Below are 27,644 nucleotides of genomic sequence, written 5' to 3' on the forward strand. Positions count from 1 at the left end.
TTCAAGAGAATGAGTATGTGAAAGGCGTACTTTTGCACACATAGTCTTCCAATCTGCTTCTGCACCACCGTTTACAGCAAGTAATAACAGTGGTTCTCTTTCTTCTTGTACTTCTGGACTAGCATCGTCCACAGGGACTACGACTATTCGTCCCAGCTACGCGTTACTCGTCAGTCAAACATTCATACAAAGGGAAAAAGTGTACGCGTATGCAAATAGAATGTTCGCGTGAACTTGGGAAGAAACGTAAAACAAAGAAAGCAACGACCCACCTCACTCTCTGCCATCCCCATCCCCTTCGCATCCCCTTCCTCACACCTCGTCTCAGCCCACACCTCAGCACTCAACCCAGCCAATATCCATATCTCATCCTTCGAGCGCTGCAAGGACGTTGTCTGAGAAGACACACTGCCAGATGCAGCACTACTGAGCGAGTGAGGTGGCGTAGTAGATCCTTGGGGGGTAGTCCTCCCTCGTAGAGGTGGGGTACGGCCTTGTGGTGGGGTACGTCCCTGTGAAGGCGTGGTCTGTCCTTTTGGGGGAGTAGTATATCCATTGGCGCTTGACGCGTGCGTATTAGGGGGCGTCGTGTGTCCATTGGTAGCAAGGGATGTAAGCGTATGCGATGCGTTTCTTTCATCATTCCCACTCGCCGTTGAGGAACAGGCAAAGGAGACGATCGCACCCTCTGGTGTTAGAAGTAGTGCGGTGTGAATGGTGTCGGTGGGTGAGAGTAGCTGTGTGAGGTAGGTGTGAAGTGTTGGGAGGTTGAGCATCGTGGACTGTGTCGTTCGTGAGATGAGTCGATACGGAGTTAGGTCGAGGTCAGCTCCGGAATTTGAGATTGATACAGTTGGTCGCAAGAGCTGAGGATGACTTGAAAGGTTTGCTTTATTGCTTCCGATGCCCATGAATCAGTTTGCCTTTTTAGGTCAGCCCCTGGCCCGACCCTGGACAAATCTGCGCTGGGCGCTTGAGCAGCGAGCGCCCTCATTCCTTCCGTGAAGTACTATACGTGTACCATCGTCCATATTTTTTTGACCAATATGATCCGACAGTAGTACTCTAGACCAACGTTCCGACGTGATTCTTCAAGGCTTTTGCGAATTTTGCGTGTTTGTTCTCACTCGAGAGTCAACACCGGGGTCGCCAGTGAGTCACACTTACTGGAACAATATGTGCCGTCTTCACTGAACGTGTATACACGTATGTGGTCTGAGCTCTCCTTCTCCCCAGGCTGTCGGCCCCACATGCCATCGTCGGTATATAGAGGGAGATATGCTTGGGGTCATCAAAAATGAATGTGGATTTATGAAAAGAAGCACTGTATTGAAGGTTTCACTGCCGTTCTCATGCAGTCAAGTGGAGCATAACTCACGTTACAATGAGAAACCTAGCCGGTTTGCACTGAAACCTATTGAAAGTGTTGCAGTCACAACTGCGGATGGAGCTCTCCGAGATGCGGCAATTCTGCTATTAGCTTGTCCTGTTTATTCCATTCGTGCATATTACTCTCTGCCCTCCGGGGAGGAGAGCTGAGAGACAATATGCTCTATGGAGGCCGTGGTGATCATTGATGAATACGCCGGTATTGAGTATGTAGGTACGAAGTGATGAGAAGCGAGACGTGCACTGGTACTGTGATGAAATTTGGGACAAAGGTCTGGTGATGAGTTGCGCCGTCAGGCCAACTGCGATCGACATCGACGTTCAACTTGGTGCGTCTGGTGTCGAAAGGGCCAGGATCACAAGTTTGTTAAGCGCCGCCTTCAAAGGAGGGTATCGTAACTTGAAGCCTGCGAACTTTTTCCCGACAAAATCAAGACAAAATGCTTTCAAATTCAATTCACTGATCAATCCAAGATCGATATCACTAACAACGCATAGTCCACAATGCTCAATATTCAATCTCCAAACGGCGAGAGCAGCTGTGTAGATAGTTGGCGAAATCTGCAAATATCTCATACAGCTGCTCTCACCCACCGACACCATCCACACCGACACCGTGACTGCTCCGGGTGTACTTGTCTCTTTTTCCTCTTCCCGAACGTGCTAAGGTCTTACAGTAACACAGTGCTCTGTCTATTTGAAACCTTGATAAACTGGGATGGCCATGATAGACGATCGAACTGGAGAAAATGCAGCCGTTTGAGGTGAAGTGTAAAAGGGAACTTGCTGGTTGATACAATGTCGTTTGAAGGTAGAGGTCATATCTGGAAGCACCATACTGTAAGTCATGATACAAGGGTGTACATTGGCTACACAATGTTAACGCTACAGATACTCATGTAGTGGATAGGAAACCTAGCACCGGGATTCTGTGGAGCGAACCCTTCGGCTGTCGACACCTTGCGCCCACGTTGCCCGGGAATCCGGTAGGCAAGTCATCTCGTGCCAGTATCATCATGGCACGAGGCGACATGATGGTAATCACCTGCCGCATGTCTAGGCGGCACCTACGTCAGTGAGCACCCGATTCTCCAATACACAATCTCTAGCGCTCACTACGATCAACCGCGCCAGCTCCCTGGGCACCACGACCCTCCTCGCTCTCCGTATCTCAAACGCGGGTTCCGCCACATCAAGCTGCGCATACGACAGCCAAGCCCCATTGCGGGTCCCGTACATGGATTGTGCATGGAATCCCTATGGGCAAAATACGTTATAATAGGCGCCAGCACGAAGACCAGAACACGTTAAAGACACGATGGCCGCTCGAAAACGAACATGCTCACAAACATGTTGACTCATGATAACGAAGACTCTTTCAACGCGCCTAACGCATGGCAGCTTTTCCACTAGGACGACACGTTCCGTTATGGATCCTCACCAGATTTTCAAACGCCCGGGATTAAATGTTGGTACTCGCACTCATACAAAGCGGGCTGTTGCTTAAACGCCAACGCCACCTTGCACTCCCACATCCACGCACACGCACACAGACGGACAACAAAGGAACAAAAAGCGCCAGTGGCACAGTCACGGTATGTGGCAGACGCTTTGCTTCCACACACTATTGTCCACAATTACTTGTGGAGCACGCTTTTTTGCTTAAATCCCTCGTTCGCGATGAGGAGGAGATCATCGTTCCCTTTCCTCACGGGCATTCCAAAATTTGTTTGATCGCACCGGAGCCCTCTCATTGCCTACATACCGACATGAAAATGCAAATGGACGCCGCACGTTATGGCCCCATGGACGCACAACGTTTCGATCCGCTACTGCGCACAAGCACAGTAAGTATTTCCTTTGCTTTCATTTCATTTCCTTGCGTCTTCTTAACACCACACTCACCTCCATTTCCATTCTCAGACACCCAACTCACTTCCTAAAACCGACACTTCAAAATTGACGATGGGGCAGGGCCTTTGCGTCAGAACTCGGCAGTGTATGCTATTTTCTGGACATACGAGTGTGGGCGGTATTTGGCCGCACCACGAGGTTGTGGTTGTCCCTCTTGACGGGGAAGATGCAGATTCGGAGGCGTCACGCTCATCCACACCCAGTTCTACTTCTACTTCTACTACAGAAACGAGCGAGTCTTCTGCTACCCCCGACGTGCCTCCATCGCACACTCCACAAGTCGATACAAACGACAGGGATGACGTCGTAGTCACACGCACCATCATTCGTCCCAATACCAGTACCAATCCTAATCCCCATCGCAATCCCAGTCGTATGCCATCTAGAACGCAAATGACGCTTGCGCGGATGTTCTCACGTTCGCCATCTCCCACCGCCTCTCCAGCTTCCTTTTCATCTGCGTTACCCCACTCCAACCCCCCTTCGCGACCCACGAGCCCGGTGCTCCAAGCGCTCAACTGTTTCAGCACATCCTCAGCTTTTGAGAGGGATGAGGATGATATGCCAATGAGGGGTGGTGAGAGCCCCAGGCCTGTATTCCAGGTTATTGTTACGCAAACGAGGGAGAGGTATGAAGATGATAGAGCATTCAAGGAAATTGTGGGGAGTGTTTACCCAGGGCCTGTCGCTGCTGCTGTGGGGGGCGGCGCTTGAGCCTGGTGCTCTGAAAAGAAAAGAAAAAGATGCTTGCATCGTTGGTTTTCCTGCAGCTCTGGACGCATCTATCTTAAGGTTATTGTATATCTTATTGAATATCTATGGCTTGCTTTTTATTCACTAGACAATCTTTCGTCCGTTTTTATGATAGTAGCATTACGGTCTTCTGTGGGCATGGGTGGTATGGTTGGCGAGTAGGCTTGCATCTTTGGTTTCCTGCAGCTTTGGACATATATCTTATTACGAGTATAATTACACATCTATGACTTCTCCTTTTCTTCATCCTTCATATGTTTTTATGATAGTAGCATTTATGGTTTCTATGAGCGGGGTATATAATTCCATGTTGTATGTGAACGATCTCCAGCTGGAAAAAAGGCCATCCTCTCAAGTGGGTGATGTAAAATAAAGTTTAATATGTGTTTCCACAAGTGTATCCAGAGCTCGTGCACTAACGGGAGATTTCTTTATCGTGGCTCTCTGAAAAAGAAAAAAATAAGCACACAACTACAAAGAAGAACATGTTCACGCACAAGAGCGAACGCCGTCCCACGATAAACGAACCCAAAGAGTTCCTTGAACTCCGGATGTGCCTTGGACACACCGACTGCATCAAGGTGTCTCACAGTGAATTTCTTGATGATCTGTGGAATGTGATGTTTGAGCGCAACGCAAGGACACGAAGGAGGAGAATGGGACACACAGATTTATTCTCCTGCTCTGTATCACCAATTCCTTCGTCTGTTGCGCGTGCTTTGCCTTTAGCATCGCTTAGGGGCCCAAAAGCCTCTGCGTCTAGTGCATGATTGGTTTTCCTTGCTGGGAGCGCGGGTACTTTGAACATAGCGCCGCCTCCTTCCTCGTCTTTTCTCTTTCCTCGGCCTCGCGGTTTCGAATTCGGCAAATGCAGCATCACCTCTCTTGCGCGTCTCACTACCTCTGAATCATCTCCTTTGATTTTGATCCTCGTGTTTGCGGCGAGTTCTCCGATGGATTGTGTGCGTGTGAGAAGACGCTGAGGCGGTTTTCTGGGTGTGGGATCATCTGGGCGGGGAGCACGAGTCGCGGGAGTGATGCGTGCTACGTGGATTGTTAGGGACGGAGTGGTGAGCGAAGGATGGATCTTTCCGAATATCAGTATTTCGGTCGTTGCGGGACCGTCTACAAATGACAATTGGTCCAAATCAAATGGAAGAATAAAGTGAATGTACCGGTATCTCCCAAGGCGACACGCACACCTATTTCTGTCCGTCCATCAGGAGAGAGACGCGATAGGCACAGCATGTTTTCAAAGTAGACGCGAGAGAGGGTGGCGGATGGATGGATGTCCCTGTTGGGTGTAAATGGGGTACGATGAAAGTTTAGTGTACTCACATACATACAGACGTCATCTGAAGGGTCTATGTACAGATTCTTGAGCGATTGAGTGCCTTTCAGTCTGAGGGAAGGCCGACCGCGCATGCTTTCGAGTGCCAGTGCTAGTGGATTATGGAGGAGGTCTTTGTTGGCGAGAAGGTTTGCTGAGAATGTGAGTCCATCTAGGAGGATGTAAGAGTCTGGCAGAGAGAGCGAGCCGCGATATAGGAGACGAGAGCTCGACGCTTCCGACATTCGATTGGGCGCTGTTCGACCGCGTTGTTGATGCTTGTTTACGCGTTTGTTGTTGACCCTACTTGCACTGCCAAACTTTGCAGATACCATGCCAATTATTCATGCAGACTAGACTACTATAGCAGCTCCAGCTGATCTAGCTTTTCCTAACACAAACACGGACGCTCGATCGCGACAGTGGATTTTTTTTTATTGAAATCGAGCCATGCTATAAGTTGGCAGGGCTCGAGCGCTCATGCATTGGCGCCCGGAGGTGACTGCCCTAACGAGTCTCAAAATCACTCAAACCATGGTTTTAGATGTTTGCCATACGCCGTCGCGCTTCGGAAGGTTGTTTCAATATACTTTCGACTTATCGTCTATCCCAGGTTGAAGGCTTGAAGGCACCGAGTGGCCGCTGGCTTCACGACTCCACGAGTCTTCTGGCAACATGCGCGATTGTCTTCCTTCTCTGGTGGATGACGGCGCGGTTAACTCCGTATCAGTTTACCGCGTGCGTACCAAAGCGACGTCCGGCATTTTCAAACTCACGGAAATGATAAGCTCCAAATTCGTGTAAGGGATGTGAGCGAGGCTGAATATTGTAGGTAGAAGTATCAGCGTCTAACCTTCATCCACAGCAGCCTGGAGTTCATGGGCTTCCACCCCTTCATTTTTTTTTATATTTGGGGAGCAATCTCCGAAACCTCCTTCATATATGGAGAAGGAGTATAGCGATGGATATTTATGTATCAGCGGATCAGATGAGTCTCTAATCAGGGTACACAACAGCTTGCGGGCCCTTAATCATTGAAAGGTTCCAGGCCGCGGCGGCCAGTGTCAGTCCCATCAGTCAATTTCAGGGTGTTACATATTCTGGACTGTATATCCGCTGGCCCTGGGCGTAATGCCTACTCTCTCCCCGCAAGGTTCTGACATCATCTTCTATCATCCAGCACAATCATTTAGCCAAACCGATTACGAGAACCGCCGATCCAGTCTCTACAGTTGGCAACAATTGGACAAGTCTCGTTTGCTGTATTTCTGGGCCCTTGCCACTTGGTGCCAAAGTAAATGCTGTTCAAATCACAGTCGATTCGAAAGCGTTCTACGTTTGCAAGAATGGAATCAGGGTTTCTGGTTCGTGATTAGCCAGAAGTCAATAGCTCATCATGTTGTAGTGCTCTTTCGGCCGTCATAGAAGGGTATCCGTGTTGTCGAGAACGTGTCACATAAGTGCGGGCTCCAACGCTGACCGTAAGTCGCTCGACTTGAAGTTTTGTTCCGATCCTGCTGTAAGCACGCCGGTTTATTACAGGCGGAAGAAGTATGTTTATAAGGCAACGTTAAATTTAAACGTGAAGAGCACGAATTTGAAGCGAGCAAGCGCTGCTACAATTCCCATCACGGACGAGGTTCGCAACTCGAGCCTTCATATACATATAGTTCACGCAATTGACCACAGTTGATTTAGGAAAACGATTCCAGTTGCTCAGGTGTCGCGAGCATTGGAACTCAGTACGTTCAAGTAGGAATACCCGTAAACATCCGTTCTGTGAAGACCACAGAACTTCAATCTTGTGCTCGAGACTTGCGGATCAGATGTACTCGACTTTTACCCCTCACAATCATCAACATACAAGACTGCATCCTCCTCCCTCCTTGACATTGATTATGGCTCAGGATCGGCGCAAGGTACTATCGCCCAAGATAGCGTCACCTTCGAAATGTTTCGGGAACTTCGTATGTCTATCGGGGACTTAATTAGACTCAGACCTAACCTTATTTTGACCATAGTCGCTGTTACTAACATCACCTCTGGCTTGATCGACGATGGACTCTCAGGTATCATGGGTCTCAGCTTCGCCTCAATTTCTGCTCTCCAGACTAGCCCTTTCTGGCAATCCCTGTATAACGGCAACGATCTGTCAGAACCCTTGTTCTCTTTCTACCTCGAACGCCACGTCAACCAACCCACTCAGATTAATTCTGCCCGGATAGTATGCTCACACTCGGGGGAACGAATTCCACTTTGTACCAGGGCTCCATCGAGCGCTTGAACCTGACCAGTCCGTCAGCTGTTAGCGCCATCATTATGTCGTGTCATCAGCATACTGAATGGTCAATTTGCAGTGGTCATTATACAAGGCAAGACGATCACCATTGACCCACCTAGCGGTCTTGCTGCCATCGACACGGGCGCTACCTTACTAGGGCCCCCGGGCCCACACTATCACCGCAAATATTTGGGCCCAAGTGTCTGGCTCCACAGAGCTTGCTGGAGACTGACAAGGCTTATATGCATCCGTCAGTATATGTGCGCACATCAGGATAAACAAAAGACTAACCTATTCCCAGCCTGCGACACTAATGTCACAGTTTACATCTCCTTCTGAGTCCTTAAGCGGTACCAACTGGGCGAACAGTCCCCTGGACATGAACCTCGGAACCCTCAACGACACAATGATCGGCAATGCGAACAGATTCCTACCTTACACTACACTTTTAGATTGAGAACGAACGAACGAATTCATCTATGGTCTGTCTACCCTGCCAGGGCCAAGCTTGGATGTTGGTGCCACATGTTAGCTGGGGGACTGACCTCACACGCGTAGAAATCTCCATCATTGCACCGTGCTATCTCAAGATCTCAATGATTTTGCTCGCTCGTACCTAAGTGATACCTACATGAACTAATGGTACAAATTCTTCATTCTTACGCACCAACCTCCAGTGCACATCAGACGCGATCACGTTTGATTCTGAGGCAACAAGCTGGAGAATACAAGTCGGAAATATAGGTGTACACATCAGGGATCCTGGAAGTACTTGTACAGCCAAAGTCTGAAATAACGAACAAAGTATCTTGTTGGCAACAGGCTACGAGGAGCCACGGCTAGATGATACACGCAATGGCGTCAGATTGTCTCAAAAAAGTGGTGAATAACGAGTGGGGACGACGTACGATATTGATCATATGCCAATATGCATGAACACAATGCGCTGCTCCAATGGCATGTCCTTGTCACTAGCCAATGACTGCACCGCTCGGTGCAGCGCACGGGCAGCGCGCTTGGAATTCATTTTGCCATCCCCGCACAAGTTCTTGTAGAATGCCTCGACTAAGCGCTGCACCGTACTATCGTTGACCTCCCATAATGTCCCGACTACACTCTGTACCCCAGCAAATTGTAAGCTAGCCGCCAGGTGTATGACTTCGTCAGGCGTATTGGCATCACCGACTGCGGTTTCACATGCTGAAAGAAAGGCAAATTCATGACGAGACAGATCCATTTGTGAGATATCGAGGAGTGAAAGCGGTTGGTCGAGCATGAGAAAGGCCGAATTGAAGGGTTCTGTATAGTTCTGTGTCCCGTGACACGAAAAATGAAGCCAGGTATTGTCTCGCAATGCATCCAACGCTCTCGATTTTGTTGCCTCAACGCTCGTTATCTTGGTGAAGGAAACAGTCGGAGGAGGGGGCAAAAGACTCCGCACCAATTCTAGTTCAGGCTCCACACACTCCAAAGTGAATAGATGACCGGCTGGGTGGTTCTGACCGATGGCAGCAAAGGGCACTGACAGGGATCTGTCATGACTTCTGCGAGTCCTGATCAGGGCGGTAAGCGATGGCGTGTATGAAGAGATATACAGCTGCGAAAGGGACTGTCCGTGTGCCCTGTACTCGCCAGCGGCGTGCAACGGCAAGAAATTGAAGGCACCCGTGGGGCACCACCATATCCGGGAACGCGATGGTGCAAATCCGCCCAGATGTTCGATCACCGGGTGGACGATGTCATTCCATAACTCCCTCAAAGCTTTCATCAGGGCTGAGTGGGTGCTTTGGGGGGCGGGTGTGGGAGCAGCTTCGGGGGGGTTGGGAGCGGCCTGTGGTTGACTTGCCGATTGAAATCTGTGCACCAAATTTTGGAGTTTCTCCAAATTGATGCGGAGTTTAATGCTTATCGGAGGTTGGTTGTGCGGGATAATAATGGCATCGCAAGACGACTTGCTTGCAACGAGCACGACAATAGGCCCATCACGAGCTGCATCTTGGAGATCTGAGAACAAGGGGGGAAGTAGGAAGCGAGAGAAGCCCTCGATATTCCGAATCTCTTCTACAACTCTATTCCAGTCCTCCACTAGACGTCGGTACCGGCTTGCTTCGGCTTCTACATTAACGCTTGGGGTCCCTTCTTGATAATTCGTAGGAGGTGTATTAAGGAGGGAGCTGATGTCTCTGAACTTCTTCATCAGGGCGACTGCATGATCACCGAGATCTTGGAGGCCATCAAGAGGCATGCGTAGTCGTGTCATCTGGGTCCAGATGAGAGTCCTGCCTTGTTCCAACAACTCGACAGCGCGACAGACATCACCGCTACGAAGAGCACATGATGCAGCATCCACGGCAAGCGTACGTGGAAAGTCCTTCATGGTATTGTGGCGAGACGATACTGAAGCTGTCGCAGACATGTAAGCGTCGAGAAGCTGCATGGAAGTCGCATAAGCCTCCAGTTGAGTATCATGTGAATATTCATTGGCATCGCGAACCCAGCATAGACTTGCTCGCAGGCGATGTCGCAAACCTCCGGAGACAAGATTTGCTGCTGCCTTGCGATGATGCATGGTAGTATTCAGACTGTCAGTAACTTCGCCAGTGTTGTCAAGTCCTGATCGATGAAACAACAGATAGACGGTAGCTAGTGAGGAGTGGACAATCAATTGATGAGGATCATGTTGCGTCAACAGAGTCGATGCATAGCTGAGATTCTCTCGTGACTCGCGTAGGTCTTCTCCATTGTGTCGGTGCTCGAAGCGGGCGGCGAGCATATTCGCAAGGTTATGCAATGACGTGCCCCGACCCGGGTGACCGACTGGACGTAAAGCCAGCGAATCCCTATGAAGCATGATAGCCTCATCCAAGTCTTGGTCATCGCCTTGGTGCTTGAAGCGCTTAAAGAGCGCATTCGCAAGGTTATTTATTGACATGACCCGACCCGGGTGATCGACTGGACGTAAAGCCAGCGCGTCCCTATGAAGTATAATGGCCTCATTCAAGTCTTGGTCAGTCCCTCGGTGCTCAAAGGAGGTATAGAGCACATTCGCAAGGCTATTGAATGACGCGGGCCGATCTGGGTGACCGCATGGGCACAGATCCAGCGCGGCCCTAAGTAGCATGATCGCCTCATCCAAGTCTTGGTCATTGCCTCGGTGCTCGAAGCGGATAGAGAGCGCAGTTGCAAGGTTATTTAATAACTTGTACCGATATTCATGACCGACTGAACGTAAAGCCTGTGCTTCCCTGTAAAGCATGATAGCGTCATCCAAGTCTTGGTCATTGCCTCGGTGCTGGAAGCGTATAAAGAGCACATTTGCGAGGCCATCTAATGACCCAGACCGATCAGGGTGACCAACTGGACGTGAGGCCAGCGCTTCCCGGTGAAGCATGATAGCCTCGTCCAAGTCTTGATCATTGCCTCGGTGCTGGTAACGGGTAGAAAGAGTAGATCCAAGGTTATTTAATGATGTGGACCGATCTGGGTGACTGATTGGATCTAAAGCCAGTGCGTCCCTTTGAAGCATGATAGCGTCATCTAAATCTTGGTCATTGCCTCGGTGCTGGAAGCGGGTTAAGAGCGCATTCGCGAGGTTATTTAATGACGTGGACCGATCCGGGTGACCGACTGGATGTAAAGCCAGTGCTTCCCTGTAAAGTATGATAGCTTCATCCAAGTCTTGGTCATTGCCTCGGTGTTCGAAGCGAGTAAAGAGCGCATTCGCAAGGCCACTAAATGACTTAGACCGATCTGCATGACCGACTGGACGTAAAGCTAGCGCGTCCCTGTAAAGCATAATAGCGTCATCCAAGTCTTGGTCATTGCCTCGGTGCTCGAAGCGGGTAGAGAGCGAATTCGCAAGGTTATTGAATGACACGGAGCGACCTGCATGACCGATTGGACATAAAGCCAGTGCATCCCTGTGAAGCACGATAGCATCATCTAAGTCTTGGTCATTGCCTCGGTGCTCGAAGCGGGCAGAGAGCACACTGGCAAGGTTATTTAATGACGAGGACCGGTTTGTGTGACCGACTGGATGTAAAGCCAGGGCTTCCCTCTGAAGCGTGGTAGCCTCATCCAGGTCTTGTCTACTGCCTTGGTCCTTGAAGCAGGTATAGAGCACATTCCCAAGGTTGCTGAGTGACGAGAACCGATGTGGGTGACCGACTGGATGTAAAGCCAGCGCGTCCCTATGAAGCATGACAGCCTCATCCAAGTCTTGGTCATTGCCTCGGTGCTGGAAGCGGGTAGAGAGCGAATTCGCGAGGTTCATTAATGACCCAGGCAGATATGCATGACCAACTGGAAGTAAAGCCAGCGCGTCCCTGAGAAGGATGATAGCGTCATCTAAGTCTTGGTCATTGCCTCGGTGCTGGAAACGGGTCAAGAGCACATTCGCGAGGTTATTAAATGACGAGGGCCGATCTGCATGACCAACTGGACGTAAAGCTAGCGCATCCCTGTGAAGCACGATAGCATCATCCAAGTCTTGGTCATTACCTCGGTGCTTGAGGCGGGTGGAGAGTTGATTCGCAAGGTTACTTAATGACGTAGATCTATCTGGGTGACCGACTGGACGTAAAGCCAGTGCTTCCCTATGAAGCATGATAGCGTCATCCAAATCTTGGTCGTGGCCTCGGTGCTCAAAGCGGGTAGAGAGCGCAATCGCAAGGTTATTGAATATCATGGACTGATACGAATGACCATCTCGACGCAAAGCCAGGGCGTCCCTGTGAAGCATGATAGCGTCATCCAAGTCTTGGTCGTTGCCCCGGTGCTTGAAGCGGGTAAAAAGCACATTCGCAAGGCTATGTGATAATATGGACCGATCTGGGTGACCGACTGGACATAAAGCCAGCGCGTCCCTGAGAAGGATGATAGGATCATCCAAGTCTTGGTCGTTGCCTCGGTGCTCGAAGCGGGTAGTGAGCACATTCGCAAGGTTACTTAATGACTTGGACCAGTTTGTGTGACCGACTGGACGTAAAGCCAGGGCTTCCCTAAAACACGTGATGGCATCGTCCAAGTCCTGGCTATTGCCTCGACGACCATGGCGATTGTATAGCAGTCCGCCCAGATTGCACAACAATTGCCCTCGGGATTCATGCATAGTGCCGTAGTATCGCAGTGCGCCGTAATGGAGGGAGATCACTTCATCTAAGTCATGGGGGTCATCTCTGTGTAAACACCGCTCTCCACGATGAGCAAGTTGATTTGGCGATAACGGAAGCATGGATGTAGCGGGCTGCATCTGCCCAAGATCGTGTTGATCCATGCCTCTAGCTCGGTGCAGAGCACATGTCTCGATTGCAAGTAAAGCTGCTCTGGAAATGTGGCTGTTGGCGTGGCAAACATCGAGAACTTTCCTCAGCAACTCTTTAGCTGCATCAGCATCCGTTTCAAATCCCCGTTTTGCGAAACGCGACAGCAGAGCAATGGCAAGATGGAGCTGAGTGATCGGTCGGTCAGGATGACCAGTCGGACGCAAGTCAAGGGCGTCTTGAAAAAGAGAGATGGGGATGTCGAGGTCGAGGTATGTTACATTAACTTGGCAACTAACAAACTTTGCCGCAGCTAGATTGAACAGTGCTGCAGGGCGGCAGGGATGATTCATGGGGCACAGATCAGAGGCCCGTTCAAAGCGCGTTATGGATTGGTCTAGATCCCTAGTGTTCTGTGTCCGTCGGTATCGTGCGAGAAGGCAATGTCCGGCGTCCGTCCTTATTACTAACTCATCCATGTTGTCGGGTGTAAGCTACGCATCACAAGCACTCAGCATCAAAATATCGGACTGCATTAATCACTCACGATAGTGAGGGGGCGAAGACCTGAGGCACCATTTTCATAAGAACGTCGCTGCTCCACTGTCATGGACAGCGAAGTGCACGAGGATACGACTTCCTCCTGTTTGGCCTGAAATATTATAGCTGTGATACCCGTCAACATCTGCCAGGCGTGATTTACAACAGATGTTACTGACAACGTGACTTTTCACTGCGATCCAGTAATTCTCCCACCGAGATATTGAATGTGCGAAGAACTTCTCCATGACCGAGCATGGGATCCAGTTCAAATGAGGCACACACGCTGACCCGAACTACAGAAGATGGATCACATGGCCTAGAGTCATTCTCAACGCCTGCACGATAGACAGGATCAAGGACAACTTACAGAAGTATCTGCTCATTCCATTCGACGACACCCTGGTCTACGTGTACAGGTTTGTTGCTTGTCTGGCACTCGAAACCAACAGCCTTTACCACCACATGGAAGCCAGCGGGAATCCGTCGGAGACCAAGAGTCAGATCAGTTGCGTGAATGGCTTGGGGGAAGTCGTTAATATGTGCGGAGCTGAGTTTGATATCACATACCAGTGACGACGACTTGGGGGTGTTCTTGGTGGCTTGCCTCCTCACCCAAGGCTGGGAGGGTATCATGGAGTGGGTCTGGCACGGTGTCTGTCGCGAAACGAAACAGCAGAGTAATCAAGGAATAAAGCGTCATCAAATGGTTTTGGGAGATCATTGGTAAGTGCTGAATGAAGAAAGATGGCACATACTATTCACGTCGACTAGCATTTCATTGATCACGAGGTTTATCTCAGGGTCCTGGGGGCGTTCTGGATGGCTCGGCTCCTCCAAGGGCGGAGGACGAGCGACAAAGTTTGACATGTGGCTGAGGGATGGAATCAAACTGACACTTGAGAGTAAGATGTGTACTGGAGGTCACAAGTTACTGTAGTGCCTGCAAAGTCCTGACGGATTATGAAGGAGGGAACCACAGCATGCACGTGGCATCTACACCGCGCTGCGATACATAGGGCAGAGTTCAATGGGACAGAAGCGGCTCGCAGGACATCGGATTGTCTATAGATTCGTTAATGGGCGTCATAATTGCGCAGCGAATCCTCCTTGTGGGTCTGCCCTTACTTGTAGCAGCCAACACGAGGAGGCTGCGAGGCTCAAGAACAGCACCGGATCACGATTCGGCCTGAAAGTGCCAACGCTTTGCCTAGACAGACAAGGGTTCGCTGTTCTGGGCGCACAGATAAGCTCAGCGCTTATGACGGAATCGGACAAAGTTCTGCTCGGGTTCTGATGGGTCGAGGCTTCCACTTGGGAGAGCAACGGGATATTGATTGACCGGGTCTGTACATGTAAGGATGTGATACTAGTTGTTGATTGCTAGAGACATTGCAAGGATCATGTAAAATGAATCAGAGTGAGGATTGTCATAGTTCAAGTTGGCTGAGAATAGTAGCCGTTACATCGAGCGGGGTTTAAAACTTTGACCCGTACAACGTCCAAACGGCCCAACGTTGTCCAGCGTTGTCCCCAGCCAAATCTTTCTGGCACGCAGCCATAAGTTGTCCACACTCACCGAATAGTATATCGACCTCGCGACTATTTTCTCGCCATCGTTTGTACTGCCAGCGTAATTCCTAGCGCGTCCCGCAGGGACTTTTAGATGGCCTTGTCAATGTTATGTCTGTTCTCGATTGTCTTATCACGGTATATCCCTTATGCTCCAGAGCGTCCACTGTTAAGTAGTAGCTCCAGAAAATTCGAATACTCGTTGCTGACGTGACTTGCTCAGGAAATCATTCATCGCCGCAACGGCGTCTGGGGACTTGGTAATTTTTCGTAAAACCCTGTATGTGAGATGGGCCATGGCGAACATGCGCCGTGGTGGCACAGGGCGTGTACAGTGACTACAGAATTGAACCATCTCACGTACTAGCTCCAAACAATCTCGGCATTCTTCGTGAGGGGACGATCCCTTGGCGCCAAAGTAAATGCTGTTCAAATCACAGTCGATTCGAAAGCGTTCTACGTTTGCAAGAATGGAATCAGGGTTCCTGGTTCGTGAATAGCCAGGAGTCAATAGCTCATCATGTTGTGGCGCTCTGTCGGCCGTCATAGAAGGGTATTTGTGTTGTCGAGAACGTGTCACATAGGTGCGGGCTCCAACGCTGACCGTAAGTCGCTCGACGTTTTGTTCTGATCCTGCTGTTACTTGAAGCACGCCGGTTTATTACAGTTCTAATGTACATCATTACTACATCAGGAAAACCACCGGTCTCTTTTTTTACTTAATGCGACTTAATTTCTGAGAAATGAAACCGAAACATCACTTTTTTCACTTAATAGACTTTCTCAAAAGTCAATTCAGCGTGCGCTCAAGCTCACAAGTCAGGATGATTCGAAAAAGTGGGAAAAGTTGTATTAAGTCAAATAAGTATTACACGGCCCATCTAGATTAAGGGGGGGGGGGATTTGGTGACAAGTTCTGATGAGTGATGTGGTAGTAGGTGGGTGAGTGATAGCGAGTAAATTCATTGGGTTGCATCAGGGATCCGACGCGAAAAAGATAAAGATTGACAAAGCATTATCTAAAATAAAATGCGTATAAAATCTGTCATAATTGTACTCCAAATGAGAAAGCTTTAAATACCCGGAGTAAGTTGGATAGAACCTGCCAAATGCACAATGGTGACAGTCTCGCTGCAACTACCTGCCGGCTTATCGTCACAACGGGACAGGTTGCAACACCCAACAGTCGTGACAAGGGAATATTGAGTTGTTAAAAGTCTCCACCACTATCTAGTTGTGTATTAATTATAATGCACTACAATTTTGCCTGCCCTATGTACCCTTTGATTGTTTTTTCTTCGTTGACAATTTCCACATGAATGCCTAAGTCAGATCAAGCTTTATATGGCCGGACTGCGTTGGATCAAAGCTGCCGATGCCCCAACGATGTCATGTGATCATAGCGCAGCGCCTTGTTATCTCGATGTGGTTGTGATGTCGCCAAGTGCACAATGTGGGTAACAAATGACAATCTACTATGATCCTTCCCAATGCTTACAGGTTATCATCATCAGATATAAGGTGAGGGGGATATTTTATTCCTCGCAAACTCTAAACAAACGCTGGCTCTAGATACAGTCTTCGAAGACCAGGCTGTCTCTGATCGAGCTGCCTTTGGTCCAAAGGTGCGAAGCGATGACAACATCGTGCCATCCCCCAGCTGGTCGCCGAGGCTCGGTCATCAGATATAAGGTGAGCGGGATATCGTATTCCTCGCAAATTCTGAACAAACTCTGACACTAGATATAGTCTTCGAAGTCCAGGCTGTCTCTGATCGAGCTGCCTTTGGTCCAAGCGCGAGAAGCGACGACAACATCGTGCCATCCCCCAGCTGGTCGCCGAGGCTCGTTCATCAGATATAAGGTGAGCGGGATATCGTATTCCTCGCAAATTCTGAACAAACGCTGACATTAGATATAGTCTTCGAAGACCAGGCTGTCTCTGATTGAGCTGCCTTTGGTCCAAGCGCGCGAAGCGATGACAACATCGTGCCATCCCCCAGCTGGTCGCCGAGGCTCGGTCATCACGTTCCATCTCAGTTGGTTATTTTCGATGGTCCCAGCTTACGCGGGGTTTAGCTGAAGGTCAGTTATCTTGCAGGGCAGGCTCGCGCGGAACAGTATTGCATAGGAGATCATCGTGCTATATGATGAGAACTTAGTATCGTTGAAAAGCGGGATTTCTGTTGTTTTGTGATGAGGTGATTTGGAGGCCAGTATTGTAGTCATTTCAATGCGCTAGCTTGGTTCCGATAGTCACGAGATGGCTAGTATTAAGTGGTATTTGTATTTACTACATGAGGACATAAAGACTACGAAGGGATTGTGTTCGAATCTGCCGCCTGTTTGGCCGCGAGGCGCTTGAGTCGGATTTTCGATAAGGCGCTGTTGGCGCTAATTGATCGCTTGGCGGCAGAGGAAGTAGGGAAGACTTGACTGCATAGAAATATATAAGCTTCAGTGAAATGGTAAATAGAAATAGAGAAATCAATACCGATTCCACCATGTCAGCAGCTCCTCAACCTCCTTCGATTCATCAGGGTCTTCGAAAAGGTCAAGGAGGCTATGATAAAAGGTCTCTGAGTCCGTGGTAGTGTCGGTCCGCGAGAACACCGAGGAAGAGCTTAAAGCGAATCGAACCTTCAAATGTAAGTATATCAAAACGCTTAGCTATAAATATATAGAATCAACGAACCTGAGTTGCAACATAAGCAATGGAAGCAATGGTGACGGAGTTCATCCCATGGAGACGAGCATTTCCGGATCGTGTCGCTTTTGGCTCTTTGTCGACTGAACTTGGGGACGTGAAGATGTGCTTATAAGCCTGGCGTCAAAAATATAGTGAAAAACTATGGGAAAAGATGTCTCCACTCACGCATACCAGCAACCGGCTCCTAAGAAGCCCACACCACGGGTCTTCTGTGTCATACGTATGGTGGGCGAACAAAAAGATAGGCCATTGATCCCCACACACCGACAATTCGCCGCTTCGGAGGTTCTCTCTCATTCTACGCAAAGTTTTCAGCACTGCAGACACCGGAAAACCAAGAACATACTCTGTATTGTTCCAATCCAACCCAGCAGGACAAAGTAGTGATCCGGTAAGCTCGTGGTTGAATCCGCGATCAATCTTCGAGTTCCTGTGCAAAGGAGGCTGGATTGCTGCGTCTTTCGGCGTAATCCAATCAAGTATGGCAGACTTGAGCGTTTTTGTGTCGTCGCCTCTCGCGCCTGCAGCTCCTTTACCGATCTGAAACCCATCAGTATGAACTCTGACCACGCAAAAAAACAACGCACTAGCTCTCCAACATGGAGGATTTCTTCCTCAGACCCGTTTTGTAGGCGCTCCAAAAGGCCGGGATAAGACTCTAAGAGCTGTTCAAAGACGCGATGTTCTCGTCGTTCTCTGCCAAACGCGTCAGTCAACAGGCTAGTTAATAAGGATGGTGTTTTTTTCACTCAGCGGAGAAGTCCTCCAGTGGGGTATTTTCCATTTGTTCTAATCTGAGGATACCGTTGGTGAGTAGAGAGGGGTAGTTACACAGCGCGAATACGGTTCGACCAAAGTGACGCCCGTGGGATATGAGAGGATCAGACGTAGAGCTGTGCGACAAGGTGAGCATACAAAGCCAGAGCCAAACTTAATCAACTTGCGCTTTTTTGCGAGGCCCCCAATTGCAGGGCAGATGCAGCGCGTTTGCTTGGAATGTTGGAAGTACCTTCGGTGGTCATGAGAGAGCCGGCAAAGATTAAAATGTAACTGTATCTGAGCAGATACTAGGACCTAGCTTTTTATCTCCAGTACTATGCCGCGTGGGATTCCAGGTAAGCGGTGTACCTGATGGCCGCCAAGCAGAGACCAAGGAGACTGGCCGCTAAGCACTGGCCGCTGTGCTGGCCGCTAAGCACTGGCCGCAATCCTGGCAGCTATGAAACCGGGACCGAATACCCTTCCGTCTAATCAACGGCAATGAATAAAACAGTTCAAAGAAGCGCTGAAGAATTACCAGAGGATAAAAGCTCCCTGGCCAGACTAAAATTGCCATACATATTCACCACTACGTCCAACCCGAATGTCACAAACCTTGATTCAAAGTCAAACCTTGAATCTATCTGGATGTGTTATTAGTTTGAACCTTCGGTGAGCCTGGTAACCCACTGACAGCAGGACGTGCTAATTGTGTTTTAGGATTGAGTTGGCGAGCAAAGTCAATGGGGGAGGCGAGCCTGCAGAACTCGCCAGTGTAAGGTACATGAACACCACCATCAATCAGTTTCAAATCTGACCGTATATCAGCGACGCGTATGTCGTCAAGAACAGGCCCTCAACGGAGAACAAAGATCTGCCGGAGCACAACCGTGAAACCCACGAAGAGTCCGTGGCCGAGCTCAAGGAACGACTGCGACTTGCAGAATTGAATATATCGAAACTGGGAGAGCTGTATCGAAAATACAGACTGCGTTGGCTAGAGGAAAATCATCGGGCAACGATATTGGAGGAATACGCACCAAATGGAATCAGTACTACCTCTCCTGGCCAGATTATATGGAACGCCCCTTCTCCCTTTCCAAGTATGTCCGACGCGTATACGCCTAAAATAAACTGACTGTCTTTCTTAGCTAATGTCAACGACCCCGAGAATCTAGAAGAAGACATACCGTAGCATTGTCGTGTAGTATTACAGTCGCTGTACAGAAGATGTCAGTGACTCTTCATGGGGCAATTTTGTCGTTATTGGACCTTGAAGTGATGAAACATGCCCGAAAGAAAAAGTTCTTTTCCAGAGTAGGCCCGAATCAATTGTTTTGCCCGCGGTGAAGGAAAGTCAACTGAGTTCCGCCTAATCCAGCGGTTCGATGTCGATATGCCGAGCGACGTGCAGGTCACGAAGGTAGTGGAGGAGGGACGACAACTGATTCATCATTCGTGAGCCAGCTGGCGTTACCACGCCGGCTGCGAAAGCAGATTTTCAACTGAGATACGCGAGCTTGTAGGACTTTATTCACGAAGTGCAAAAGCGCGTAAGCCTTGAACAAATTCAGTTGATTTGATGGCGATATGCGAGGTGTAGCTGAACGGGATATGCACGAGGTAACACGAAATGTACAGAGCGATGACACTGGTAAAGCGTGATGCAAGCGAGATCAGAGCAAGCAACAATGGAGGGGGTGTCCGGGCGGGTACTGGTGCATTTGCGCGAATCGACAAATCGAGCGCAGGCGGACAACGAGCAAGATGCGTAGAGCACTGAGACAGCAGCGTGACAGCGACAAATCGAGCGCAGAGCAGAGGGCATAGATGTGGCGCATAAACAGGCGGGTGTGCGGGGGGAAAGGTATTTGATAATTATAAGATCAACATAAAGAACAAAATCAAAGAACAAAAAACGAAGTTGGCGTTGTGGGATGGATTGATGGTTGAGTTACACAAAATTAACTATGATCATGATGCTCGTGTGATGGATATGATGCAGGCGGGGGTTAGATGGTGTAGGTGTCCGTAAAATGGATATGCGTTTTGAGTGATTATTAGCCGTGATGATGTAGAAGATTGAACGAGGGGGTAGGGACCATGCACGTCGTCGGCCCTATGAGTTTTCATCTTTGAAATCCTCGTCGCCGTCCATGCCTGCTGCTGCTAGCCGCTCCCTTTCCGCCCGATTCTTTGCACGAATAGCTGGCAACTCATCCAAAAGAGACACCTGCTCGCCCTCTTCCCACCGCTCCAGAGCCCACTCTCGTACCAGTATGCTCACCTGCAAGATGACTAGGTCAGCTACTTCAAACGTGCAGCTCATTATGACGCACCTTCATGAATCGCTTGCCAGCGTATTTCTTGTAAAATGATTCGTGACGGACAGGTTTGAGAATATAGTTGAGCATCAGGTTGGCGGTCGGAATTATGGAGCTTTCCGCATACGACGAGTAATGGGCATGATTGGGAGTCTAGAATCCGAAAATGTTATCAACGAGATCAAAATGTGGCATACACATGACGTACCCATTTCGGGCTTCATACCTGGATCCCGCGTCTACGTGTAGTTCAACGGATCAAAAATGACCGGGAGTCGATTCTTGCGGCCAGAATGCTTCGTCTGGTAGTACTTGGAGAAACGGCCGTATGTAGCAAGAATTTCGGGAGGAATGATGAAGTCGTTATTGGGTGCGCTGAGCGGCCAGAAGTTCGTGCCGAGAACCATGATGGAGAAGTTGATGTCCATATCCTCGTGGTTCTGCATACGCTCCTGGAACTGATCAGTGAGGTCTTTACTGAGACTCATGTCTACGAGAAGCAAGTAAGCGACCGAAAGGTGATGGATGGAGCATGGAATGCACCTGTGAACATTCTCTGCAACTTGTTGGTGTACTCGAAACCACAAGCCTCCTTCAGCTTGGAGATCATGCTCGCCTCGAATTCGTCCGATGCAGATACACCGTGAATGAGGCGCTTAGACAATTTCGTAGCGTAGAACGTCTGGAAGACGTCCTTGTCCTCGATGTACTTGAAAAGTACCATCTACGCACGCAAATGAGAAATCAGCACAAAGCCATCGAGCGAGATACTCACAACGCGGTTCAGGGCACCTTCAAGGTCCTCCTCCTCAGCCATCTTGTTATTTTTGCGCAGCAACATATCCGCGTTGTTGGCGAGCAATTCTGGTGACTTTGTTGTCGATGAACCTGTCGCAGCATTGCGGTTGACGAACTCTCTGCATGCCTTATCGAGCGACGCAACGAATCCAGCCTCTCCTCTAAAGCTCCACGTCACGGTTTCCGAGTTCTTGCGATGAACCTCAAGCAATGCGTCGACGTATGCTTTGGGATCCAATGAATCTGCACCCTCTGATTCTTCGCCCAACAGTTTTGCAACAGCAGCCAGACCGGACTTCTTCACATGTTCCTCAAATTTCTTTCTCAAAGGCTCCAGGCCTTCGGGTATGCGCGATAACAATGCGTACATCCTCTGCAGGTCTTCGTCTTTGTCAAAATCGAGCAAGCTTTGGAAGCTCTCCCAGTCAGAGTGTTGTCGGATCAGCACATGCTCACATTTGCTGACGAGCTGCTTCCGTGTATCAGCGTTTAGGTATCGGTCCACGCTGTCCTCTTCCTCCTTCAGGCGCTCTTCGGCCTTTTTCAGATTGTCAGATACACTGCTTTCTGCGAGGAATGCCTCGGACTCCTGCTCGTAGTACTTTTCCGTTGCGTCAAGGAACGGTGTCTCCAGATGCTCCCTGTAGACATCAAGGGACGCTTTGTTGATGTCCGACTCATCAAGACCCAGCGAAACGAATGAGTCGACCACTGTTTTCACAAGACCTTGATCGATCGTCTCGCCATTTCTTTGGTGCTCAATCAATCTGAGGATGGCACCAGCGAGCTTTGTGTGTTTGCTCTGGACGTGGAGGAAGAAATTCGATTTCCACTGCACGAGCGCGAGCTGTGAGAGGCGATCAGTGTATGGCGATCAGCATGACAGCGTGGAGAAAAGGGGTGACGCACCGTGTATACAGGATATACGCCTTTCCGACCTTCGTCCCGTTCTCGCTTTACCCAGTGGCGATTGAGGTAAGTGAACAATCAATTGATGTAGTTGGCACCTGTAGTGTATCTGTCCCATTCACTGGCGTTGTACCATAGGAGAGCTTCATCTTGGAGGCTATCGGATTGCTGCAGAACGGACAATAAGAATGATGTCTGATCGCTCGTGAGATCAGAAAAGGAAGTCGACGTACATCCTTGAGGAGCTTGAGATGGGCGATAAAATATCGTATGAGGTTGTTGTACAAATCCGAGCCCATTAGATTAGCCCCTGCTGCTGAGGAGTCAGACTGCGGCCAGGAATTGTCATCACTGTCAATGACACTTACCTCGGCTGCCCTGCCCAACAGAATCAGTAGTGGTACTATGCACGCGCGAGGACGTGTAGCAGTTGTATGCCGCTGTGTAGAGGCTCATGTACTTGGAGTAGGAGACGCCAGTCTGGAGCTTGGTCATGATGTGGTCTACTCCGTCCTGAGTACATGGCAATAAATCAGCCTAAGCAACGTAGACGAGAGCGAGAACAAATACCGTCAGCGGCTCATTAAGTTTCTTAGAGTTGGGCACGTTCGGGAAATGGTAGCATGTGAGGTTGTTGTGCTGCGGTTTTATTTGCGTTTCTGAATCGAAAATTGTTTTCAGAATTTCCTTTTCTGGATATGTCATAAATTCAAAATATCTCGCTCATCATCGACCGATTCTCTAGATCTTTGGAGATCTGAAATCAAGCGTGAAAATCGATTATGATAAAATTCTTCAATTCGGACCGATAAGCAAGATCGTAGCAAGCTCGTGAAATCATCAGAATGTCCTAGTGTGAGAGATCATTAAATATTATGTGGTATACTCTGCTAGTGGAGATATGATGGTGATCTACTTTTGTAATATGTGATGTAGATCAGCAATCAATCAGATGAGTTATGCATATTGCATATGGGGTAGTAGGTAGATCATAGCACTACTAGCTAGTGTTGTGGTATGCTGGTATGACTGTAGCGGCACGCTAAGCTTGAAATTTGAAGTGCGGTTCATAACGTTCATAGCTAGAGCAGTTTAGTTTTCTGATCGTCAAATAAAAATAAAAAATACGTACACTGTGCATCACTGAATTTACGCGTTGTGCCACGCGTTGCGCCACATGAACAAGGCCGTCGGCGCAGAGGCGCGCAAATTTCCTGATTCGATGTGACGTTCGGGGCCGCGGAGAAGCAGCCGCCTCGGGTACTGAAGTCAGGCTCCGTGACGGCGACGATTTACTTAAAGCATACCCTGTTTGCGATCCACAGCTCAAATTGCGTCTGGAAAAATGTGAGATTATATTTAAACTACGTACGCGACGAAACTTACACGATTATCGCTTCCGATCTGAGGGGAATGTGCGACTCGAGTCATTGTCTGACGCGTAGTGTAAGTATGAACGATCGGGAGAGTCCGATTATACTTGCCGTGAATATTCCTTATTTGGTGTTCATGAACGGTGATATAGATGACAGAAAGATTATATCATTTTGTCACATCAAATAATGACAAACAAAGTCACGTGATCTACCCCATACGTTACCTCGTACATACATGGTAAATTACCGGTTGTATATTATTTTTAATATGTCAAATCAAAGACCCCATAGTGTTATGGTATTGTCGTCATCTTTGGGCCATTGGTCCCGCAGGCCGTGAGTTCGATCCCTTACGTACACAATATTTTAAACTTTTTCGCGGCGCTGCTGGACCGTAGTTTTGCAATCTGGCCGACGCAACGGATCTACTGATACACAAAATTTAAGTCAAACATCATTTTCGTTATATAGAATGAATGGACGTGAAGATTACTCGATCCCTATGAGGCGAATCGAGAATTTGGACATCAGAATTCTAAAATCAACGTTTTGCCGTGTAGAAGAGTGATCCATTTCTGATATGGAATATACAAAAAAAATCAGTCCAGTTTTCAAGTCGCGACTACATTAAGGCTTCGTGCAGAAGTGAGAGATGTGCATCTCCACATGGTGGCTGGGAGCCGGAAATGAAAACTGCGCATAGGGAACTTGGAAATCCAGGGCGCTATTGATTTGTATGGGCGAAATATCGGTCAAGGTCTTCACCCGCCTCACTCCCTGTATTATTGTTACTTTCGGGACCCCGTTCTTGGTATCCATACCGAAGACATTTACTTCCCTGAACGCATATAAACAATGAGCAAGATCAAAATATATGCGAAGGACACTGACCGTAAGGAAGGTAGTTGTTTGATCGCTTCGGAGAAGAGAGGGAACTGCTCTGGGCACATATACATATCATTGCAAGCAGCTGTGACTCGTGGATGTAGCTGGGGCGCTTTCAGGTAACACTGCGGCTGCGCGTTTATACCATGAGTAAAGGCCTGGTACATCTGATAGAGGCGCGGCTTTCGTCATTGCTATGTGCTATGATGGAGAAAAGACTCACTAGTATGACGAGCGAGCATACAGTACTGCATCGTAGATTGCCATTCCAGTCTTGAATGTCCCCAGGAAATAAATCCGCCATCCGTCCATGGACATCAGCAAGTTCAGGGAGAGGTCGCATCAATGCGACCCATAGGACCTCCTTAAAAGCCTGAGTAGTAACAAGATCACTGATTGCTTGTTGAATCTGACGGACGAAAGTCTTCAGCATCGATTATGTAGTTTCTTGTCTCTTACCCAATGCACATTGTCCGAGTTGAGGAGAATGATCAAATCAAGAATCCTCTGGTTTCTATGCTCGTCGCTGACGACAAACCCAGTCAGTGGAGACGCACTACCTCTTGCCACCTTCCGCAGGTCGGAAGTATAATCTATGTACGAGTCCTTGAACTGTCCCTAATGTTTCAGAGCGAGCGAGGGCAACACATCAGAACGAACGTACTTTGTTCCTTAGATATGACCAACCCACTTCACTTTCGATCTCAGCAGCGTTCTTGATCTTTACTGACCATTCCGTTAGCTATTGGCATGCAGAACTAGAACCAGACACTTACACCGTTCTCCAAGTAGCGCTTCAAACGTTGTATTGTAATAAAGGACTGCTCTGATGAAACACGTGGTTATCAATTGCCTTGAGAATGCGGGGTGCATATCAAACGGGTTTTCTGGAATCCCGACCAACAAGTGTCCTGAATAAAGACATTTCCCCAGCTGAAACGGCTTTCCCCAATATGAATTTGCCAACGAAACTCGGAGCGACTGTTTCTGATAACTGTCAAGGATATCCAGCCTAGATTCCACTATCCAGGAGAGCTCTGGGTGAAAGGATGGCGCCTGAACGGCGAAGTCATCATCCTCAAGGGCACTCGGGATAACGATGTCCCCTTCCTCGACAGTGGTAGCGCCATATATAGATGCTGTGACGCCTCGTCCTGTAGATTCGTAATCGTCATCCAGAGACGGGTATGGCGACGTCGGTGCTACCAGACAGAAAGGCTGCGGAGGGTGCTCAACCGTGATAACGAGGGGTGGTGCAGGAGGCGGAAACCCTAATGGAAAAGTGGCTTCATGAAACGGGATGTTATGGATTTTCTGGAGCATATCGAGCTATGTATTCGGCGTGATGAGCCTAGCAACGTGCTAGCAATGGAAGAACTCACTGTCCAGATGGGAGAAGCCTCCCTTTTGATTGCATTGCCCTTACAAAACAAGCTACTGATATTCCTGAGAAAGGTCGAACCGCTCTCCTAATATGTCCATCGCATCAAAATTTAACACAGTATGATAGAGCTCTCACCCGTATCTCGTAGATGTCATATATTTTATCGCCGCCAGTAGCCAGGTAGCCTATATGATTCATGACAGCATGGGATGCGTCCGCGAGATGGATGTGCTCTCGAGGCCACTGTAAACGAGCACAATGAGATGAAATAATTAGATTTGAGAATTATAGCCTCACATAGATTGGCGATAGTTGCCCTTCATGCGCGGCATACCCCAGAAAGAGAAGATCGGAGAAGCCATGGAAGGGCTAGAAACAAGTCAATCAGAAAGTCACACTTATCGGTGATAGCGAACCTCGTCGATCTGCAGGGTCGTCAGTGATGATGCGGATGATTCAGTGAAAACTGTACTTACACTATTGAACGATAATTGCGCAACTTCGCCTGCAGCTGGTACGAAGACGAAGATTGGAGGATAAAGAAATCCTGGCAGTACCATTTGTTGCATCTTGCGAGTGGGAGAGTGGAAAGGTGAAGGAAACAACACCAAATGAGACTCTAATAAATATTTGGGCGTGCCCGTTTGCCGCCTTCAACCGCTAGGCAATGAATTACAAGCGAGCACCCCCAGGGATCAGCGCCAATCAAGTTACATGCGTCCGAAACTAGAAGTGAAGGTGAGTCAGTACACGCCAAATATTCTCAATTCAGTGAAGAACGGCCAGCAAGAGGGCGTCAGGCCATACCAGATGTTAGCATCGCGAAAATCACCGCCATACCAGGGATTGGGAATGGGGTAAGGCACCGCCAGTGAAACCCGGAAGTGGTTAGGCTATACCAGATATTGGGTTAGTGAAAAGTACGTTTGATGGCGAATCAGGGCACGCCAGTGATCACAATACCAGAGATTAGGTTAGCGAAACGTATGTTTGATGGCCAGGGATCACAATGCAGCCAAGAGCCCGTCGGCCAGATGCGTCAGACTACGCCAGGGATTGCAATGCCGGCAAAGAGCCCGTCACCAGATGCGTCAGGCTGCGCCAGAGATTACCGAGGCGAGTAGTGAAAAAAGTAGCAGTAACCAGCTAATGATTGGCAATGCGGAAAAGAGCCGCCAGGAAGAAGCGTCAGGCTACCGATTAACATGGCGATATTATCAATCCTCGTAATCAAAAGTATGGCATGTCGTAAACATGTCGTCCAGAGCCTGGACAATCGAGTCTGTGCTAGCATTAAGCCCCTGATCGAAGAAATCATGATCCTCCACACCAAGTGATCCTCATCTTCGTCCTGTTCATCGCCGGTCGTCGTCATCATCAATAGGAGGTTGTTGGAGCGTGGTTTCCCAAGGTTTTCCCCGGCTTTCCGCACGTTCATCCGTCCGCATTGTGGTCTGTGT

The 27,644-nt window shown here is 48.9% G+C and overlaps 11 protein-coding genes across 11 annotated transcripts; 4 read left to right on the plus strand and 7 right to left on the minus strand.

Annotated features, from left to right (window-relative positions):
* Positions 1-9: 9 nt before the first annotated feature.
* Positions 10-776, minus strand: DEU56DRAFT_718968 (uncharacterized protein; the record flags this gene model as incomplete). The annotated part of the gene is made up of 4 exons (XM_041347651.1): positions 10-156; positions 273-380; positions 410-423; positions 665-776. Coding segments are annotated over 4 exons (381 nt in total), but the record flags the coding sequence as incomplete, so codon positions are not given.
* A 2,382-nt stretch (positions 777-3,158) lies between these two features.
* DEU56DRAFT_760315 (uncharacterized protein) lies at positions 3,159-4,017 on the plus strand (the record flags this gene model as incomplete). Its single annotated transcript, XM_041350416.1, has 2 exons — positions 3,159-3,236; positions 3,313-4,017. 2 exons carry the CDS (start codon positions 3,159-3,161, stop codon positions 4,015-4,017), a joined length of 783 nt encoding a protein of 260 aa, XP_041203324.1.
* A 375-nt stretch (positions 4,018-4,392) lies between these two features.
* On the minus strand, positions 4,393-5,679 carry DEU56DRAFT_831853 (uncharacterized protein). The gene is made up of 5 exons (XM_041354571.1): positions 5,399-5,679; positions 5,232-5,350; positions 4,724-5,181; positions 4,554-4,664; positions 4,393-4,500 (listed from the first exon to the last, which is right to left on the minus strand). Exons 1-5 carry the CDS (start codon positions 5,629-5,631, stop codon positions 4,408-4,410), a joined length of 1,014 nt encoding a protein of 337 aa, XP_041203325.1. The 5' UTR covers positions 5,632-5,679; the 3' UTR covers positions 4,393-4,407.
* An 838-nt stretch (positions 5,680-6,517) lies between these two features.
* Positions 6,518-7,824, plus strand: DEU56DRAFT_760317 (aspartic peptidase domain-containing protein; the record flags this gene model as incomplete). The annotated part of the gene is made up of 6 exons (XM_041350417.1): positions 6,518-6,750; positions 6,929-7,025; positions 7,085-7,128; positions 7,172-7,353; positions 7,408-7,610; positions 7,744-7,824. 6 exons carry the CDS (start codon positions 6,518-6,520, stop codon positions 7,822-7,824), a joined length of 840 nt encoding a protein of 279 aa, XP_041203326.1.
* A 759-nt stretch (positions 7,825-8,583) lies between these two features.
* Positions 8,584-13,407, minus strand: DEU56DRAFT_894105 (CHAT domain-containing protein; the record flags this gene model as incomplete). The annotated part of the gene is made up of 2 exons (XM_041356361.1): positions 8,584-12,700; positions 13,043-13,407. 2 exons carry the CDS (start codon positions 13,405-13,407, stop codon positions 8,584-8,586), a joined length of 4,482 nt encoding a protein of 1,493 aa, XP_041203327.1.
* Positions 13,408-16,384: 2,977 nt separating this feature from the next.
* DEU56DRAFT_760319 (uncharacterized protein) lies at positions 16,385-17,122 on the plus strand (the record flags this gene model as incomplete). The annotated part of the gene is made up of 5 exons (XM_041350418.1): positions 16,385-16,493; positions 16,613-16,665; positions 16,701-16,732; positions 16,804-16,903; positions 16,961-17,122. 5 exons carry the CDS (start codon positions 16,385-16,387, stop codon positions 17,120-17,122), a joined length of 456 nt encoding a protein of 151 aa, XP_041203328.1.
* A 229-nt stretch (positions 17,123-17,351) lies between these two features.
* DEU56DRAFT_745869 (uncharacterized protein) lies at positions 17,352-18,662 on the minus strand (the record flags this gene model as incomplete). The annotated part of the gene is made up of 7 exons (XM_041349174.1): positions 17,352-17,475; positions 17,534-17,679; positions 17,735-17,863; positions 17,915-18,047; positions 18,096-18,289; positions 18,337-18,445; positions 18,499-18,662. 7 exons carry the CDS (start codon positions 18,660-18,662, stop codon positions 17,352-17,354), a joined length of 999 nt encoding a protein of 332 aa, XP_041203329.1.
* Positions 18,663-19,112: 450 nt separating this feature from the next.
* On the plus strand, positions 19,113-19,703 carry DEU56DRAFT_760321 (uncharacterized protein; the record flags this gene model as incomplete). Its single annotated transcript, XM_041350419.1, has 4 exons — positions 19,113-19,180; positions 19,229-19,288; positions 19,337-19,611; positions 19,660-19,703. 4 exons carry the CDS (start codon positions 19,113-19,115, stop codon positions 19,701-19,703), a joined length of 447 nt encoding a protein of 148 aa, XP_041203330.1.
* Positions 19,704-20,627: 924 nt separating this feature from the next.
* Positions 20,628-23,034, minus strand: DEU56DRAFT_925744 (Cullin; the record flags this gene model as incomplete). The annotated part of the gene is made up of 8 exons (XM_041358578.1): positions 20,628-20,795; positions 20,848-20,985; positions 21,102-21,322; positions 21,376-21,556; positions 21,608-22,477; positions 22,540-22,584; positions 22,773-22,855; positions 22,908-23,034. The coding sequence occupies 8 exons, from the start codon at positions 23,032-23,034 to the stop codon at positions 20,628-20,630; spliced, it is 1,833 nt and encodes a 610-aa protein (XP_041203331.1).
* A 654-nt stretch (positions 23,035-23,688) lies between these two features.
* DEU56DRAFT_917780 (uncharacterized protein) lies at positions 23,689-23,970 on the minus strand (the record flags this gene model as incomplete). The annotated part of the gene is made up of 3 exons (XM_041358038.1): positions 23,689-23,802; positions 23,847-23,876; positions 23,926-23,970. 3 exons carry the CDS (start codon positions 23,968-23,970, stop codon positions 23,689-23,691), a joined length of 189 nt encoding a protein of 62 aa, XP_041203332.1.
* Positions 23,971-24,542: 572 nt separating this feature from the next.
* Positions 24,543-26,753, minus strand: DEU56DRAFT_760323 (uncharacterized protein; the record flags this gene model as incomplete). The annotated part of the gene is made up of 11 exons (XM_041350420.1): positions 24,543-24,753; positions 24,807-24,967; positions 25,024-25,209; positions 25,260-25,418; positions 25,465-25,526; positions 25,577-26,129; positions 26,183-26,269; positions 26,320-26,427; positions 26,482-26,553; positions 26,601-26,609; positions 26,661-26,753. 11 exons carry the CDS (start codon positions 26,751-26,753, stop codon positions 24,543-24,545), a joined length of 1,701 nt encoding a protein of 566 aa, XP_041203333.1.
* Between the last annotated feature and the right edge of the window lie 891 nt (positions 26,754-27,644).

The sequence above is a fragment of the Suillus clintonianus genome (genome assembly GCF_016758775.1).
Source record: "Suillus clintonianus strain FC179 chromosome Unknown DEU56scaffold_115, whole genome shotgun sequence".
Lineage (NCBI taxonomy): Eukaryota > Fungi > Basidiomycota > Agaricomycetes > Boletales > Suillaceae > Suillus > Suillus clintonianus.